This window comes from Humulus lupulus, chromosome 7, assembly GCF_963169125.1.
Source record: "Humulus lupulus chromosome 7, drHumLupu1.1, whole genome shotgun sequence".
NCBI lineage: Eukaryota > Viridiplantae > Streptophyta > Magnoliopsida > Rosales > Cannabaceae > Humulus > Humulus lupulus.
In genome coordinates this window covers 73840652-73857010 of record NC_084799.1, presented here as the reverse complement: position 1 = coordinate 73857010, position 16359 = coordinate 73840652, and the positions used below count along the sequence as shown (strand labels likewise).

General features: G+C 35.6%; 1 protein-coding gene across 1 annotated transcript; it reads left to right on the top strand.

The window, feature by feature from the left end:
* Positions 1-12807: 12807 nt before the first annotated feature.
* Positions 12808-14758, top strand: LOC133791850 (uncharacterized). The gene is made up of 4 exons (XM_062229759.1): positions 12808-13092; positions 13199-13514; positions 13603-13752; positions 14226-14758. Exons 1-4 carry the CDS (start codon positions 12808-12810, stop codon positions 14756-14758), a joined length of 1284 nt encoding a protein of 427 aa, XP_062085743.1.
* The last annotated feature ends 1601 nt before the right edge of the window (positions 14759-16359 follow it).

Sequence of the window (16359 nt, the reverse complement as noted above, 5' to 3'; positions counted from 1 at the left end):
TAATTATCATTTCAAATTCAAATCCAATTTCCAATTATCAGAAATATCTTTTCACATTATTTAAATAAATGAAACTAATTAATTTAAAATTAATTATCTTAATTATTTAAATGCTATTTTCAAAAATGCCATTTTATTTAAAAAAAAAATTTGAAAAATATATTAATAAATTTGTGTCAATTACATATTTGACCTTGAAGAACAAATTTCTTCCAAATATGTCATTTTTCTGATTCTTCCCAATTTCAACTCTTACCTTGAATAGTGTTGATAGAGCCATCTCGATGACCTATGGACCTATAATTCAAGCTCCAATAAATTTATATTATTAATTAAAACTCTTTAATATAATAACATTAATTTATTAATCTCAATATTATTTCACTAAAAATATGAGACTGCACTCTTGTAATTATAGATTATTAAGTACTTTTAAACATATAAAAAATGTCGATCGATTTAATCACTATATACAATTAAATCATCTATTAATGGTTCATAGTTAAAGTAAGAATTAATTACCGTTTAACCTCTTTAATTATATCTTGTTTCCTTAATTAAGTACCATTAACTTTACTAGTGAATGTTAATTCATAAAACTGATTTATGGATTTCAGTTTAATAATCTTTCAGTTCCAAAACCCAACCGTTAAGATAACCATTATTCAATTCCTCTCAAAACGGTATAGATTCCATATATGTATATTATGTCCCCAACCATCTACATAAATGAGTTCCCAAAACAAAAGTTTTTGAAATTCCGTAATTTATGATTACCAACTTTTTATTTAATTAACCAAGTAAATTAAATGCAGAACAAACAAGTTGGTACAACAAACCAGTATTTTGTAGCTACAGATCAAGTTCCTGTCACTACAGAATATCAAATCAGTGTGATAAAATAAAAGTAATTGAATAATGAAATGACACACAGAGTTTTTACGTGGTGTCAATATCATTTCAGGTATTACTAGTCCACGGAGCCACGCCTAGAGATAATATTCATTAGTCAAATTTCACAAGTACAAAGTAATTGACTTAAACAAAACTTAGACTCCTTCTAATGATTTTGTCGCAAGCTTGATGTACTCTTTCTTTACTAAATGAATCTCCTTAAGATACCAAGGTTTGAACTCCTGTAACGCCCTGGATAGCCAAGACCGTTACACTGTGTGTTTATAAAGTGTTAGACTTGCTAACCAAGTCGTTTAATTAAAAGTGTGTTATTGAAACTATAGAGAAGCTAGGGTTAAAATGTTTTGGTCTCAAAGTCGCATTTTCATTAAGAAACATTATCTGTTTACACGGGATCCCAAAAAATAATAAGTTTAAAGACTGTTTACAAAAGTCATAAGGTTTAGATACAATAACAAGCCATATTAAGGCAAAACAGACAGTTAGGCAATCCATGTCCTGATCCACCCCTCGACCATGGCGATCGAACAGCTGGCTATGTACATTCAACCCCGTAGCTCTCCATCTCAAGATTGGTCCAACTTTCCCTTGCCTTTACCTACACCACGTAGCACCCGTGAGCCAAGGCCGAGCAAGAAAACACAACAACAGAGCATAAGCAATCAACAGACAAATCAATATCTCATACTGCATCACATAATCTCAACCATATAATCATTCAGTATAATCAAGTATTAAACACACTAACATGTCATCTCATATCATATATTAGTTCATAAGTGATAACTAGGGCTAGCGCCCTCAAGCTGCTCCCTCTGTTATCCCACTGACTCCGGCCCGCTTAAGCCAAGCTCAGTGAATATTAAGTTGTCCTCGACTACCAGTGGCCAAGCCGCGCCCTGTGCGCAAATATTATATACAGCACTCCTAGGCCGCTTTTACATGTCCCATGGCATAATACCATCATTGACACGATACAAATATCGGGAGCACTTAGTCCCATCACAATCATGTAACCGGGTGCATTTTTCTTACCTTTCGATTCGCTAGCTTTGATCCCTCGATTCCTTGAGCACGATCCACCTCGAGCCCTAGCGCTCACCTAAACACAACCATAGGCCAAAGTCATCATCAATCCTCAAGTTCAAAACCTAGCCTCGGGGCCAATCCCGAGCCCCCAGGAAATCCTAGTTCCACCAAACAAGGTGGTGGAATCAAACCCCAAACCCTTGGTCAAAAACCCTTGCAAACAACCATAAAATCCCCTTCAGAAGATAGGGTAGCGCTACATCGCTCATGGGAGGGCGCTACAACGCTACAAACAGAAGCAAAATCCCCTCAGCATGCATGGCCTAGCGCTATAGTGCCCAAAGGCTAGCGTTGTAGTGCTAGTCACAGACTGGACAACTCCAAGTTTCTCTTCCTGCGATTTCCTCGAACCAACCTCAACCAAAACTTCTCCAAACCTTTGCCAACCTCAAAAACAACCTTATAAACACACTCCACTCATCCCAAGCATCCCAAAAACTCAAAACCCAATCACATGCATCTCTAATCCCAAAATTCACCATAGCTGTCCCGAAGCTCAGAAACTCAGCAAAACCAGTCAAAACATCAGAGTTAAAGGCTTAGAATTTATACCTTTGGTAGAATTTTGACCTCAAGTTGTCTCTAGACCTCCTTGGCTTGCTTCTCCTCAACCCTTGGCTCTAACTTCCCTAGAATTCCCCATCAACACAGCTTAGATATCTTTGCTAAACACCAAAACCAGAACTGAAGGAACTTACAGAATTTTACCTCAGGTGTTGGTGAGTTCTTGCTAAACCTCTGCCAATTCCTCAAACCTAGCTTAGGATCCTTGATGCTCAGCCTAACCCAACTCTCCTCTTAGCTTTGCTCCAAAAATCCCCAAGAAACTGATGAAGGAAGTGTAAACCGACCTTAGAAAACTCTCTCTGTTTTCTCCCTTTCTTTTTCTTCCTTTTCCTTCTTTTCTTTCTTTCCTCAGACTTCTATATTTTTCTACAACTTCCACTAACATAAAGCCTCAGTAATTCCCCTCTTTAGAAATCCAAATGACCTTAATGCCCTCCATTTTATTTCTAACCCTTTAATCCACTTAAGGGCATTCTAGTCATTTTACCCAATTCCCGCTAACTCCTCGAGTGTCTCTAATATTTCCCGCTTAACTCCCGATACCTAATTAATCACCAATAATATTCCTCAATGTCAAGATAGACTCTAGTATACTCACTAAACTCCCATTTATACCCCTAGGCTCACCCCGAGCCGGGTATAAATCCCCGCCATGACTTTTTCGCTAATCTGCTCACTATGATCGTCTCGAGTCACAGATCACAGATATATCCACATAATAATGTGGTCTAAAAAATTATCACATATATCAAAGCATTTATGCCCATAATGGCCAAAATTATGATTATGCCCTTCTAACCTAATCGGGGCCTACATGCATACTAATACACATAGTCATGCATCACAAATATTCAAATAGTCATATAACATGCTTTAAATCATAATCATGCATCTTACTCGTTAAAATCACACATAATTCCCATTATGCCCTCCAGGCACACTAATCAAGGCCCTTAAGCCTTATTAGCAAATTTGGGTCGTTGCAACTCCTTTCAAATTACTTGATGAATGCTTGCTTCCTCCCGATGCAAGACTTTGATGAACCTCCTCCCGAAGGTTGGTCTTCACATTCTTCTCTTTGAGATTTTGCTTAACACATAAGCAATTACAAACACACACAAAATAACCAAGGAATAGCAGAACAACTATCCTTTACAAAAGAAAGACACTCTTCTAAAAGTATAAGAAATTAAGGCGAAGAAGAGGTGCTTAGGGCTGATGCTTTGGTTCGTATTTATACACAAAATACTTACCTAAAGTTAGCTTTACACAATTCTAGATGCACAATACACACAAGGAAAGTTTCCAAAATAAACTTTCAATCACAATCAATGCATCCGAAATCGTAGGAACAGACAAAGATTTTGTAGTTGCAAAACTGTACGAATCGGGACTTGTTCATGGTCAAGTTCATCCTATGACTACCTTTGAGTAGTTACCCATTCTAGGCTGTTTGAGCTGTCTATTGAGAAGATACCCATTCTTGGTTGTCTAAAGATACAATCGGGTAACAAGGGAGTTAGTTAATTTTGGAAAGAAAATAAAGTCTAAAAAGATAAGAAAATAAAGAGACTTTATTCTTACAAAAAATAAAAAACCTAAAAAAGAAGAAATATCATAAATTAAAGGCAATAAAATCAATTATATTTTTCTTTATATAACCAAAAATAAACACAATAAATCAAAAATATTTCTCAAATCTTAAATTGCCAATTATGGATTTTACAGTTTTTCAGCCTGATCATTCTGACAAACCATAACGAGTGAATCAAAGAACTCATATGACATAAACATGAGTTCATAATAACTTTAGGATTAAGATAAATTTGTATATGATCATCTTATTGATATGTTAAATTAATACATGTAAAGTAAACAATATTATTAAGTATTAATAACATATCGGGACTCGTTCATGTATAACCACTTTATACAAAGTACCTCCACTAAGATGTCCTACTACATCAGTAATCCAGATCTAGATTACATTATTCATAATACTAGTGAACCGTACTTACAATATTTAATCCAAAGATTCCATATAAATTTGTTTTACTGCGAGCTATTTAAATTCGTTTCCTACAATCTTAATCCTCCCGTACCAATACAAGATTGTAGCCATAATAATGAATTTGAGAATTTTCTGATATTCATATAATATTATTCTAATAATAATAATTAGTAAATATACGCTAAAATTCATCTCAATTATTTATTTCATAAAATATTGTTCAAAACATATGCTTTAAAAGACACTAATCCCAACAAACCCAAGGTAAAAGTGGACCAACATCGCAAGCACTTAAGTATATTTACAGAACCATTAACTATTCTAGTTTCTAATATAAACAAAACAGAAGGTTTGTGCGGCTTGAAAAGTAGGGAGAGTTGCCTGAATGCCTGAAAGTTCTCCAAACCTCGAACAGTCCAACTAATAAGGCTCATTTTTCTAGGTGGGTGTGCTCAACATCACTCCCTGCTTAGTGTCGGAGGAAGAAGAACCATCAATATCATTACGACCTCTAGCCCTAGCACGCTTAAGCATGGATCTAGTAGAGCCACCAATCACCACAATTTTTCTAGTAAGCATAGGCCTCTTCACTCTTTGTGCCAAAGCAAGGCCTTTTCCAGCAACAACAACTGGGGCTTGGGAAACAGGAGCATTGAAAGCTTGAATGGTATTATCTACATGATGAGTAACAAGGGCTTTCATAACAAGAGAGACAAGTATCTCATCAGTCATAGCAGAAGAACCAAAACCAAAAATGGGGGAATTTCCATGAACAGTATTAGGATTGATGGGGAATGGCACCATAATAAGGGTGGTGTAGGTACCAATTGGTTTACTAATAAAGGGTTGCAATAGTTTTGGTGATATTGGTCGTTCAGATGGATGTTGTAGCATCCCAAATTTGCTAATAAGGCTTAGGGCCATGGTTAGCGTTCCTGGAGGGCAATAATTGATTTATTGTATTGAGATGTGAATTTGATGAATATGTGATTAGAAATGCATGTTTAGGTGAATTAAATATGCATGTGGGCCCCATTTGGTTGTTAGGGGCATGTTTGTAATTTTAGCCCGCTGAGGGCCATAAATGCAATATTTGTGTATATTTTGATATTTACCACGTGTGAGTGGTGATATATTTGTGATGCACGAACCGAGAAAGTCCTAGGGAGCGGTTTAGCTAGAAAGTCACAACGGGGTCAAATGCCCAGTTCGGGAGGAGCCCAGGGTTATTTTGGGTATATAATATGTGTTTGGAATTTATGGAGTAACGGGTAATAATTTAGTAATCATTTGGACATGTCGAGGTTAAATGGAGATTTATAGGAATACTCGGAGACTTAACGGGATTTAGGTAAATGACAGAATTGCCCTTGAGGTTAGTATAGGAATTTTATTAGGAGAAGGGGCAAAGTGGTAATTTGGCCTTAAGGGTGGATAGACTTGGTTGAGGAGAAGTCTTTCATGTTACTCACACTTAGGCATATACTTGAGTTTTCTTTTGGAAGCTTTAGAGGAAACCAGAAGCTAGGAAAAGAAGGAGAAGAAGAGTTTATCTTCTTTGGGATCAAGGGAGGAACTCAAGGCTTGAGTTTGGAAGGCTAGTAGTTTGGAACTCAGGGGATTAATTCAGAGACTTATTAAGTTCAAAGGTAAGCTTTAAAACCTAATGATCAAATTGAATTCTGCTGAGTTTTGGTTAGAATTATAAGTTTATGCATGTGAGCTAAATTGTGAATTTCTCTTGGTTATTTGGGTTAGTTTTGGGATTAGTTTTCTGTTGGGTTTTGTTGTTGGGAACATAATAGAATTGTTGTGTTGATTGAACTATGTTATTAGGATGATTTTGGGTTAAATGGGATAGGATTTGGCTGCTGAAAATGGAGGTTTTCTAGGTTCGAAGGGGGCGAATCGCGGCTCTGCTCTTGGTGTGTCGCGACCCTCTAGAACAAATGGGATCCAAGGAGGGCTCTGCTGCATGGGCGGGCCACGGTGCCAAAATGGTTGGGTCGCTGTGCATGTCTGAGGTTTGGGGAGGCTAAGCCTCTGCACAAGGTCATGGGGCCACGACTCTTAGGGGGTTTTTTGACCCCAAGAAGGTTTTTGGCCCGGGAACCCAAAAGTTAAGGCTCGGGATGGATTTTATCACCCGGATTGATATAATTCAAGGTCTCGGAGACTAGAATTATATCCCAAAGTTATTTAATGGATTAGAGCTTGATGGATGGATGTTGTTGATACGTTGTGACTAGGTTTTCAGCGAGGCTCGGACTAAGGGACTGTGCTCAGGATATCGGTGCTCGGGAAGCTTGGGACACAGGTAAGAAAATTGTTGTACTCGTAGAGCAAGGCGTGGGCCTATAGTTTGTATTGCAGGGCACAACCCTATGTGATTGAATTGTAGGGCGTAGCCCTATTGTTTATATTATGTATTTGTTTAAGTATTTGTTGATAATATGTTATGTATTGCATATTTGTGAATGAATGGCGAAGGTTGGGAACGGTGAAGGCTGAGAACAGCAGGAAGTCGAATACGGCAAGGAGCCGGGAACGGTGTTAAGCACGTGGAGTGCAAGGCCGAGTACGGCAAAGGGTCGGGAGCGGTGTTGAGCACGCGCAGTGCAAGCCGTTAGGGTGAAACCCTTCTCGGATGCATGAGTCATCCTCACGGTGTAGACCGCGAACCCAGGGCCTGGTAAAGCATCTGAGACGGCCTGGCCGCTATGTGTTTAGCCTGTTGGCTGCTTTGTTATATGTTGATTGATAGATTTGCATACGTTAATTGTTTGTGTTGAGTTTTCTTGCTGGGCTTCGGCTCACGGGTACTCTATGGTGCAGGTAAGGGAAAGGGAAAGGTCGACCAACCATGAGTACGGAGAGCGTGAAGCAACATGTACATGTTCGGCCTGCCTGGCTGCCACAACCAGGGGTATTTTTGGGAAATGATATGTATTAACCTGAATTTTGTCGTTTAGTCGACCTTAAATGTATTTTGAGTTGTAAATATTTCTAAACAGCATTTTGGGATCCCAACTGTAAAACTTTATGCTATTTTCAATGAGTATCCAAATATTTGGTATTTAATGACTGAGCACGAGTTTTTATCTCAACTTAGCTACACTTTTAACCTAAACCTCGATTAGCGAGTGATTGTTACATTTTAAACTCACTTAGTAACGACTCTAAGGTAGTAGGGCATTACAGATGTGTGACCATATACTGAAGGAAAACATCTTGGCTATTAGGAGAGTTACCTAAGCCAGAGGAAGAGCTAGAATGTGCATAAACTTCTTGAATAGAAATGGAAGTTGAGATGTTAAAGGGGACTTGCTTGATAAGAGATTTAACAATAGCTCTTAGGGTGGATTTGTAAAGCAAGGTTGGACTAACTAAATATTCATCAAAATTTTCTAGGTATTTGACACATGAGGAATAAGTGTGATCAAGTTTTCCACAATAAAAACAAAAATCAAGGAGGCGTTCATACTTAAAATCTAAGTATTTTTGCTCCTAGAAACTAGTAAAAGAAATAAAAATGCCTCTCCTAATGGGTTTTTGACATCAAGGAGAACTCTAATTCTCAGAAATGGACTAGAATATTCATAATATGAAATAGAGTCTACAACTATAATGCAACGCCCTACTTCCTTAGAGTCGTTACTATGTGAGTTTAAAATGTGCTTTCAACTCGCTAATCGAGGTTTAGGTCAAAAGTGTAATTAAATCATAAACAAAGTAATAAACTTCGAAAATAATTTCAATTACTGAAAAACATAATGTGTTTGACACTTGGGATCCTGAAACACTGTTTAGAAATATTTACAACATATAAGTACAAACCAAGTCGACTAGACGACAAAATCTAGGCTTTAATACAATCATCTCTCAAAACCACTGGCTGTGGCAGCCAGGCAAGCCAAACATGTACGCGCCGCTTCACGCTCTCCGTACTCATGGTTGGTCGACTTTCCCCTTGCCCTTACCTGCACCACAGAGCACCCGTGAGCCGAAGCCCAGCAAGAAAACCCACACAAGCAGAAAACATATGCATAACAAACACTCAGCATATAAACAGGCCATCAATAGGCTAAACACATACGGCCATGTCGTCCCAGGCGCTTTACCAGGCCCTGGGTTTGCAGTCCACACCGTGAGGATATCCCAGGTATCCTTTAGGGTCTCGCCCTGGCAACTCGCACTCCACGTGCTCAACGCTGCTCCCGGCCCCTTGCCGCACTCGGCCTTGCACCCCATGTGCCTAACGCCGTTCCCGGCCCCTTGTCGTTCCCAGCCTTGCCAACCTCAGCCTGCGCTGTTCCCAGCTCTTGCCGAACATTCACACATTTGCATTCATAGCATAATAAAGCATATACTGAACATGAACAAATTCAATCAAAGGGCTACGCCCTGCAATACAATCATATAAGGCTCTGCCCTGTACAAGCTCTATGGGAACAGTGGTTTTCTTACCTGAGTCCCGAGCTTTCCAAGCACCGATATCCCGAGCACAGTCCCCTAAACTGAGCCTCGCCAAAACCCTAGTCACAACACATTAACAATATTCATCCATCAAGTTCTAATCCATTAAATAGCTTTGAGTTACAATTCTAATCTCCGGGACCTTGAATCCTATCAATCCGGGTGATAAAATCCATCCCGAGACTTAGCAAATAGGTTCCCAAGTCAAAACCCTCAAGTCACCCTGCACCTTGAACTAGAGTCGCGGCCCAACCCCACAAGCGCTGCGGCTAGCCTCAAAACAGAGGCTAACACCTCCCTGAAACACGCACGGGCCGCGGCGCACTTGGCCAAGTGCTGCGGCGTGCATCGATCACCATGGCCTCCCAAGGCCTCGCATGCACACGGGCCGCGACATGCCCCTCCTAGGACCGCAGCCCTCGCCTCCAAACCCAGAAAAACACCATTTTTCCCTGCATATCCTTCGATCCAACACCTCCAAAATCACCTCCAACCTCATAATTAAACCCAAAATTCATATTTATGCAACCTAAACATACCAACAACCTCAAGAACCAATTCCCATACCCATCAAACAATCAAAACCTGTCCTAGAATCCAAACCATGCATACTCTATGAAAACCAGCAGAAATTCCAAACTTAACCCTTATAATTTAAAGCTTACCCTTGCTGGATTGAATCTCTGAACCAGCTTCCTAAGCTCCAAGCTTCAAGCTCCCCTAAATCCCAGCTGAATTCCTTAGCTTCAAGTTAGCTTCACCAAGTTTTCCCTTGATATGCCTTAGAGAAAGATGAAGAGAGGACAGCTTCAAGAGAGGGAGAAAGAGTCGGTTTCTAAGTTTCTAAAAACTTCCTAGTCTTTGTTTTATTTAACTTAAGCTTAAGGTTACCTCAAGGCTCGGGGTGCCAAAGACGTCCCGAGGGGAAAATGGTAAATTTTCCCAATATTCCCTCCTAGACATTCTAACCTCAAATATATCTCCAAATATTTATTTCCATAACCTGATAACCCCATAACACATCTAATACCCAAAATACTCCTCGACTCGCCTTGAGTCGAATTCTCAACCCCGTTGTGACTTTCTGGCTAACTGCTCCCTAGGACTGTCTCGGATCGTGCTACACAGATATATATCACAAACATATCACATTTATACCCTCAACGAGCTAAATCACAGACATACCCCTAGTATCCAAATGGGGCCCACATGCATATCTAATTCAACTAAACATGCATCTCTATCACATATTCACATAAATTCACATATTATATCCATAATTCACCTATTGCCCTCCAGACACACTAATCAAGGCCCTAAGCCTTATTAGCAAATTTGAGTCACTACATATAAGGTCACCCACATTAGTTCTTACTAACTTAGCTAGCTCAGGTGAACGTTTCTGAAAAGGAATGGAGTAGATTTGAATCCATAAGGGAACAAAGTGTAACAAAGCAGGTTCAATGTTAGGCATACCATCAAGAACCCCAAATAAAATTAGACTTTGGTCAAAATGCCATGGCTAACCCACTAAAACCCTTTTACGACCCCCCCTCATAACCAAAGTGAGCAAGGAATAAACCAAGAGAGTGATCGGTGATATTACCCGGTAAACGGGTTGGCTATATTTCTATCAAGGTTTTTTTCATGGCCTCTTTTCTGAAGGGTCTGACAGCGAAGATTCTAAAAACTAGATAATAAGAAGTATCATGTGAACTCGACCTATCAAAAGACTCAACTAGAGTGTGGATAGTATTTTCCTCATGGGTAAGTGAAAGAGATTGGGACATGAGTTGGAGCACCTCATCAATGTTGGAAGGCATAACACTTTCTAGGGTTTTCAGCAGTATAACATTAACAGGAAGATATCGAAGCAAAGTGCACAGAAAAAACCAACAAGCACATAAATAGGGAAAAATTACATACTTTGGACAAAAGAGAATAATCAAGATATACAATGATAACCATCCAACATCACTCCTCCAGGCTACTCCTCTAATTTTAGGTTTAATCATCTTCAAATTCCTTGAGAAGTGAAATCGGCAGTAGGAAATCATCAAAATGGATAGAAATCAAAATATGGATGAAAATAAGAAGAGAGAAAGAGAGAGAAATAAGGCAGAGAGGCAAATAAAGTGAGTATAGAAAACACTTCCTAATTAATGTGACATATGCTAAAACCAGAGCAATGAGTATAACAATAGAGGATTAAATGTACAAGACCACCACAATACAACAAGTTTGGGGACGACAATCTAGATTGGTACCAAAATAGGAAAACGCTATCGAACCCTACCAAAGGTTCCATAGCTCAATATGGCATGGTGCATGGGCGGACCTAGCTAATGACTAGCTGGGGCCTAGGCACCAACTGAAAAAAAATATTACATATACAAGTATGTGAATTCATTGTTAAAAATAGTAAATAACGAAATGTGACCCATGTGATTTGAACCTAAGACCTCCAAGAGAGTGTGAGAGTCAATTTTGCCATCCCACCAATTGCATTCTATGAAATAAGTAATCATAACTAATATTTAATTACATGTAAACATGTTTTTAGCACTAAAATAAAAATAATTACAAAGTCCCACATTGTTTTTGGAGTTAAAGTTTATCTAATTTTCAACTATATAATCACCAAATTCGGTTTTAGCTTATCAAAAACACTTCTTTGAAACTTTTATAGTTTTTAACAAGTGTAGTTTTTATTTTTTTTAATCAATTTTAAATTATTATAATGATCTAAAAAAATTGTAGTAGAAGAATTATTGGGATTCACTCATCACTTGAAGAAGAGATATCTCTTCAGGTATGTGTAATTATATAAAAATAAAATTGTTTCTCTATATTTATTTGATATTTTTATCAATATAAATGTGTATTTATGAATACAAATTATATAAGAAATGTATGTGTGATTGTTCATAAAAAAAATTGTCCTATAATTATTTGCTATTTTCATCAATATAAATGTGAAATTTATAAATACAAATTATGTAAAAAAAAATTGTTCTATATTTACTTGATAATTTTATTGAAATAAATATGTAATTACATGTATGCATAAGAATACAAATTTTATATAAAAATTTGTGCTATATTTATTTGATATTTTTAATTAATATAAATGTGTGTACTTGCATATATAACTTACACATGAATACAAATTATATAAACTTGATATTTTATAGTTATATTTGACACAGATATGGAAAAATATTATAAAAGATCTTCAAATGTGTCACATTTTCCTGAGGTTGAGGTAGACAATTCAAAAAGACAAAAAGTTTCAATTATATCACATTTTCCTAGAGTAGATTTTGATAATTAAAAAAAATTGTACTTCAAGTTCAATTGATATGACTAATCTTCCTACCTATCCTGAGTTGCAACCACCAATTTCCAACTACCACCCAAATATTCAGGATAAAATTCGTAGACATTATCTACAATAAGGGCCTTGTCAACCAAGAAATCATGAATTTCCTAAGAAATTCTATAGAGCAAAGGAATGTCGATTCAACATTGCATCGTTTGATCAATTTTCTTGGAATATAGCATAAGTAAGAATTCTGCATTTTTTCTGTGTTGCTATCTTTTTAAATCAAGCATTGGAAAACATGCTGGTGGCAACACATTTGTTAGTGAGGGTTTTTCAAATTGGAAGAAAATGAGCCTACTTGAAGCCCATGTCGGAAATCACAATAGTAGTCATTACAAGTGTTACAAAAAAATGTGAAGCTTTAATGGATGGAAAACAGCAAATTGAACACATTTTTTCAAAGAAGAACATCAAAGATCGAATAAGTTACTGTGTTCGATTAATTGCTTCAGATGATTGTATTCGCTTTCTTGTACGACAAGGTCTTGCATTTCGTGGTCAAGATGAGTCCCAAGAGTCTAATAATCAAGGTAACTTTCTCGAACTTCTAACGTTTCTTGCTAATCATAATGAGGAAGTTAGACTTGTTGCTTTAAAAAATGCTCCTGAGAATCTTAAACTGGCTTCATCAAAGATTCAGAAGGACATTGTAAATGGTTGTGCTATGGAAATAATTAATGTTATTATTAGAGATATAGGAGATCTTGTTTTTTTTTTCTATTTTAGTTGATGAATCTCGTGATGTATCTATAAAGGAACAAATGATTGTAATGTTTCGTTATGTGGACAAGAGAGGGTGTGTGATTGAGCGATTCATCAGTATTGAACATGTTCCTAATACCATTGCGATCTCACTTAAGATAGCAATTGATAAGTTTTTTTCAAAGCATCGGTTGAGCATATCCAAATTACGAGGTCAAGGGTATGATGGAGCTAGTAACATGAGTGGAGAGTTTAATGGTTTGAAAAGTATTGTCATGAAGGAGAATGAATGTGCTTTTTTTGTCCATTGTTTTGCTCATCAACTACAATTAGCACTCCTGAGTGTGGCAAAGAAACATGATTTAATAGGTATTTTCATTTTTATCCATGTTCTACTAATACTTGTTTCATAAACAATTTATATATATAACGATTTATATTTTTTATGAAAAAATAGGTACTTTTCTCACTGTAGTGTCTAATGTGGTGAATGTTTTTGGAGCCTCATCTAAGCGTCATGACATTCTGCGGGAAAAACAAGCTCTCAAAGTCATCAAAGCCTTAAAAGGTGGAGAACTTTTGAGTGGAAGAAGCCAAAATCAAGAAAGTAGAATTAAGCGTCCATGTGATACATGTTGGGTGGTACTTTGGTAAGCTTTACTATCATGTTTTCATCTATTATTGATGTGCTTGAGGAAATTACAAATGATAGATTGAATAGTGAGCAAAAAAATGAAGCATCTATTATGTTACAAATGGTGAAAACATATGATTTTGTCTTTAGCTTGCATTTGGTGAAGAATATTCTTGGGATCACAAATGAGTTGTCACAAGTCTTACAAAAAGGTGATCAATATATTGTGAATGCAATGGATTTAGTCAAAATATGCAAGAAACAGTTACAAATGATGTGAGACAATGGATGAGATTCTTTAGTAGAAGAAGTTCCTAATTTTTGTATGAAGTTCAATATTGATGTTCTTGATATGAATCATATGTATTGTCCTCAAGGGAAATCACGGCGCGAGGCTCCAAAGCTTACAAAATTTCACTATTTCCGTGTTGATTTTTTCAATACAGTGATAGATTTACAGCTACAAGAGCTAAATAGTCGTTTTAATGAGGCTAATACTGAGTTGTTACTTTGTTTAGCGTGCTTAACTCTAGCTAATTCATTTTCTGCTTTTGACAAGGGAAAGTTAATCTGTCTTGCTCAACTTTATCCATGTGATTTTTCTACAATGGATATAAAGCTACTAGAATATCAACTTCAAACATATGTTGATGATATGCGTTCTCATGTCAAGTTTTCAGCTTTGAAAGGGATGGTTGATCTTTCTAAGAAACTAGTTGAGACACAAAAGGATAAGGTATATCAATTGGTTTATTTGCTTATTAAATTGGCATTAACGCTTCCAGTTGCAACAACTTCGGTAGAAAGAGCATTCTCTGTAATGAACATTGTGAATCATCAAATGCACAACAAAATAAGAGATCAATGGTTGAATGATAGCCTCACTGTGTATCTTGAGAATGATGTATTCAATGCTATTGATAATGAGCCTATTATTCATCGTTTTCAAAACATGAAATCTCATCGAGGACAACTTTAAATGTACGAGCTGAAAAATTGATTTATTATGCTAAAATTTCATGACAATGTGTACTATTTTTAAGTAATGTTTGAGATTTCTTGAAGTAATTCCAAAATTTTAATTAATTTTTTAATATATTATATTATTTATTTTGAAGAAAAAAATTTGTGCCCTCTTTAACCAATTTTTGGGTCCGCTACTGTCATGGTGTATTATTCTCTTAAATCTTGACCACAATTTAAACTAATAATAAAATAATTAACTTTTGAATAATTATAATTTGTTTGGAAGTAAGAAATTAACTAACTGGACAAGACTATATATAAAATTATAAACTTAGCTAACGACATGAAACCTTAAAAAATTACAAAATCTAGAAATAACGAACTAATAATAAAGCTTTTGCTTGCAGACAAAGCTAGCTAACTAGTAATACGTTGCATTAACATTTTTGTTAAGGGTCACATTCTATTGCACTAATGTTAACACCGTAATTATTACACCATCGAATTTTTCCATAATAATAAGATTTTGAAACAATACTACAAAATGTCAAAACATTACAAATATAAATGATTATTTTGCCAAAATTATCAAAAAGACAAAAGTGGTCCCTGAGCCCCCACAAAAAAAATAAACAATTGTAATTAATCAATTTATAATAGATATGAAAATTTGCTTGTCAAAGCAATAATAATTTGACGAGGAAGCCAGTAGACACATATCACGTTATAAATTTAAAAGAAAAAGATTTATAGAGAATTGGTGCTGGTGCATGTGAGGCCAATCGGTCCCATAATCACATGAGTTTTTTATTATTATTATTATTTATTTTTGGTGGGCTTATTGGTACAGTAGCCAAGAGCTAGGCCACCAGCTTCTGTAATGCACTAATAATCTTTTTTAATAAAAAAAAGATTGTAGATCTACATATAGCTCAGGCTCCCATAATATATGTATATATATATATATGTATGGATCTCAGCTGCTCTGCACAGATATAGATAAGTCTCTTTCGTGTATTAGGGCAACAAATACAGAATCTTGAACAATATTAATCACTGTCCAAACGCATGTCGTCCAATTCCCAAATCTAACCTGAACGATATTTAATTTTTTATTTTTAAATATATTATATTTATATCACCGTCACAGACCTAAATATCTTTCTATATAATAATTGTATAGACAATAATTTTTTTTTTAGTTCTAACTATTTGTTATGTTAACTTTAATAGAATATTCTAAATATTTAACAGAATATATATTTAAAACTAATTTAAAAATATATATATTTATCAATTATATTAATATAAATTCAAATATTATAAAATATCATTATTATAATAATATTTAATATAAGACTATATATATAATAATTATATTAATAAAAATTCAAATTTAAATTCAAAAAATATTATAAAATATTATTATTATAATAATATATAATACAAAACTAGATATTTAATAACTATATTAATATAAATTTAAATGTTATAAAATATTATTATGATAATAATATATAATCATATTTTTTTACTAATTATATTAATATGAATTCAAATATTATAAAATATTATTATTATGATAATATTTAATATAAGATTAGATATTTAATA

Excerpts from the sequence above, each read along its gene's own strand:
- LOC133791850 (XM_062229759.1), top strand. The coding sequence starts at position 12,808 with ATGGATGGAAAACAGCAAATTGAACACATTTTTTCAAAGAAGAACATC. Across the intron at positions 13,093-13,198 it reads CAAAGATTCAGAAGGACATT|GAACAAATGATTGTAATGTT; the intron begins GTAAATGGTTGT and ends GTATCTATAAAG. Across the intron at positions 13,515-13,602 it reads AAAGAAACATGATTTAATAG|GTACTTTTCTCACTGTAGTG; the intron begins GTATTTTCATTT and ends ATGAAAAAATAG.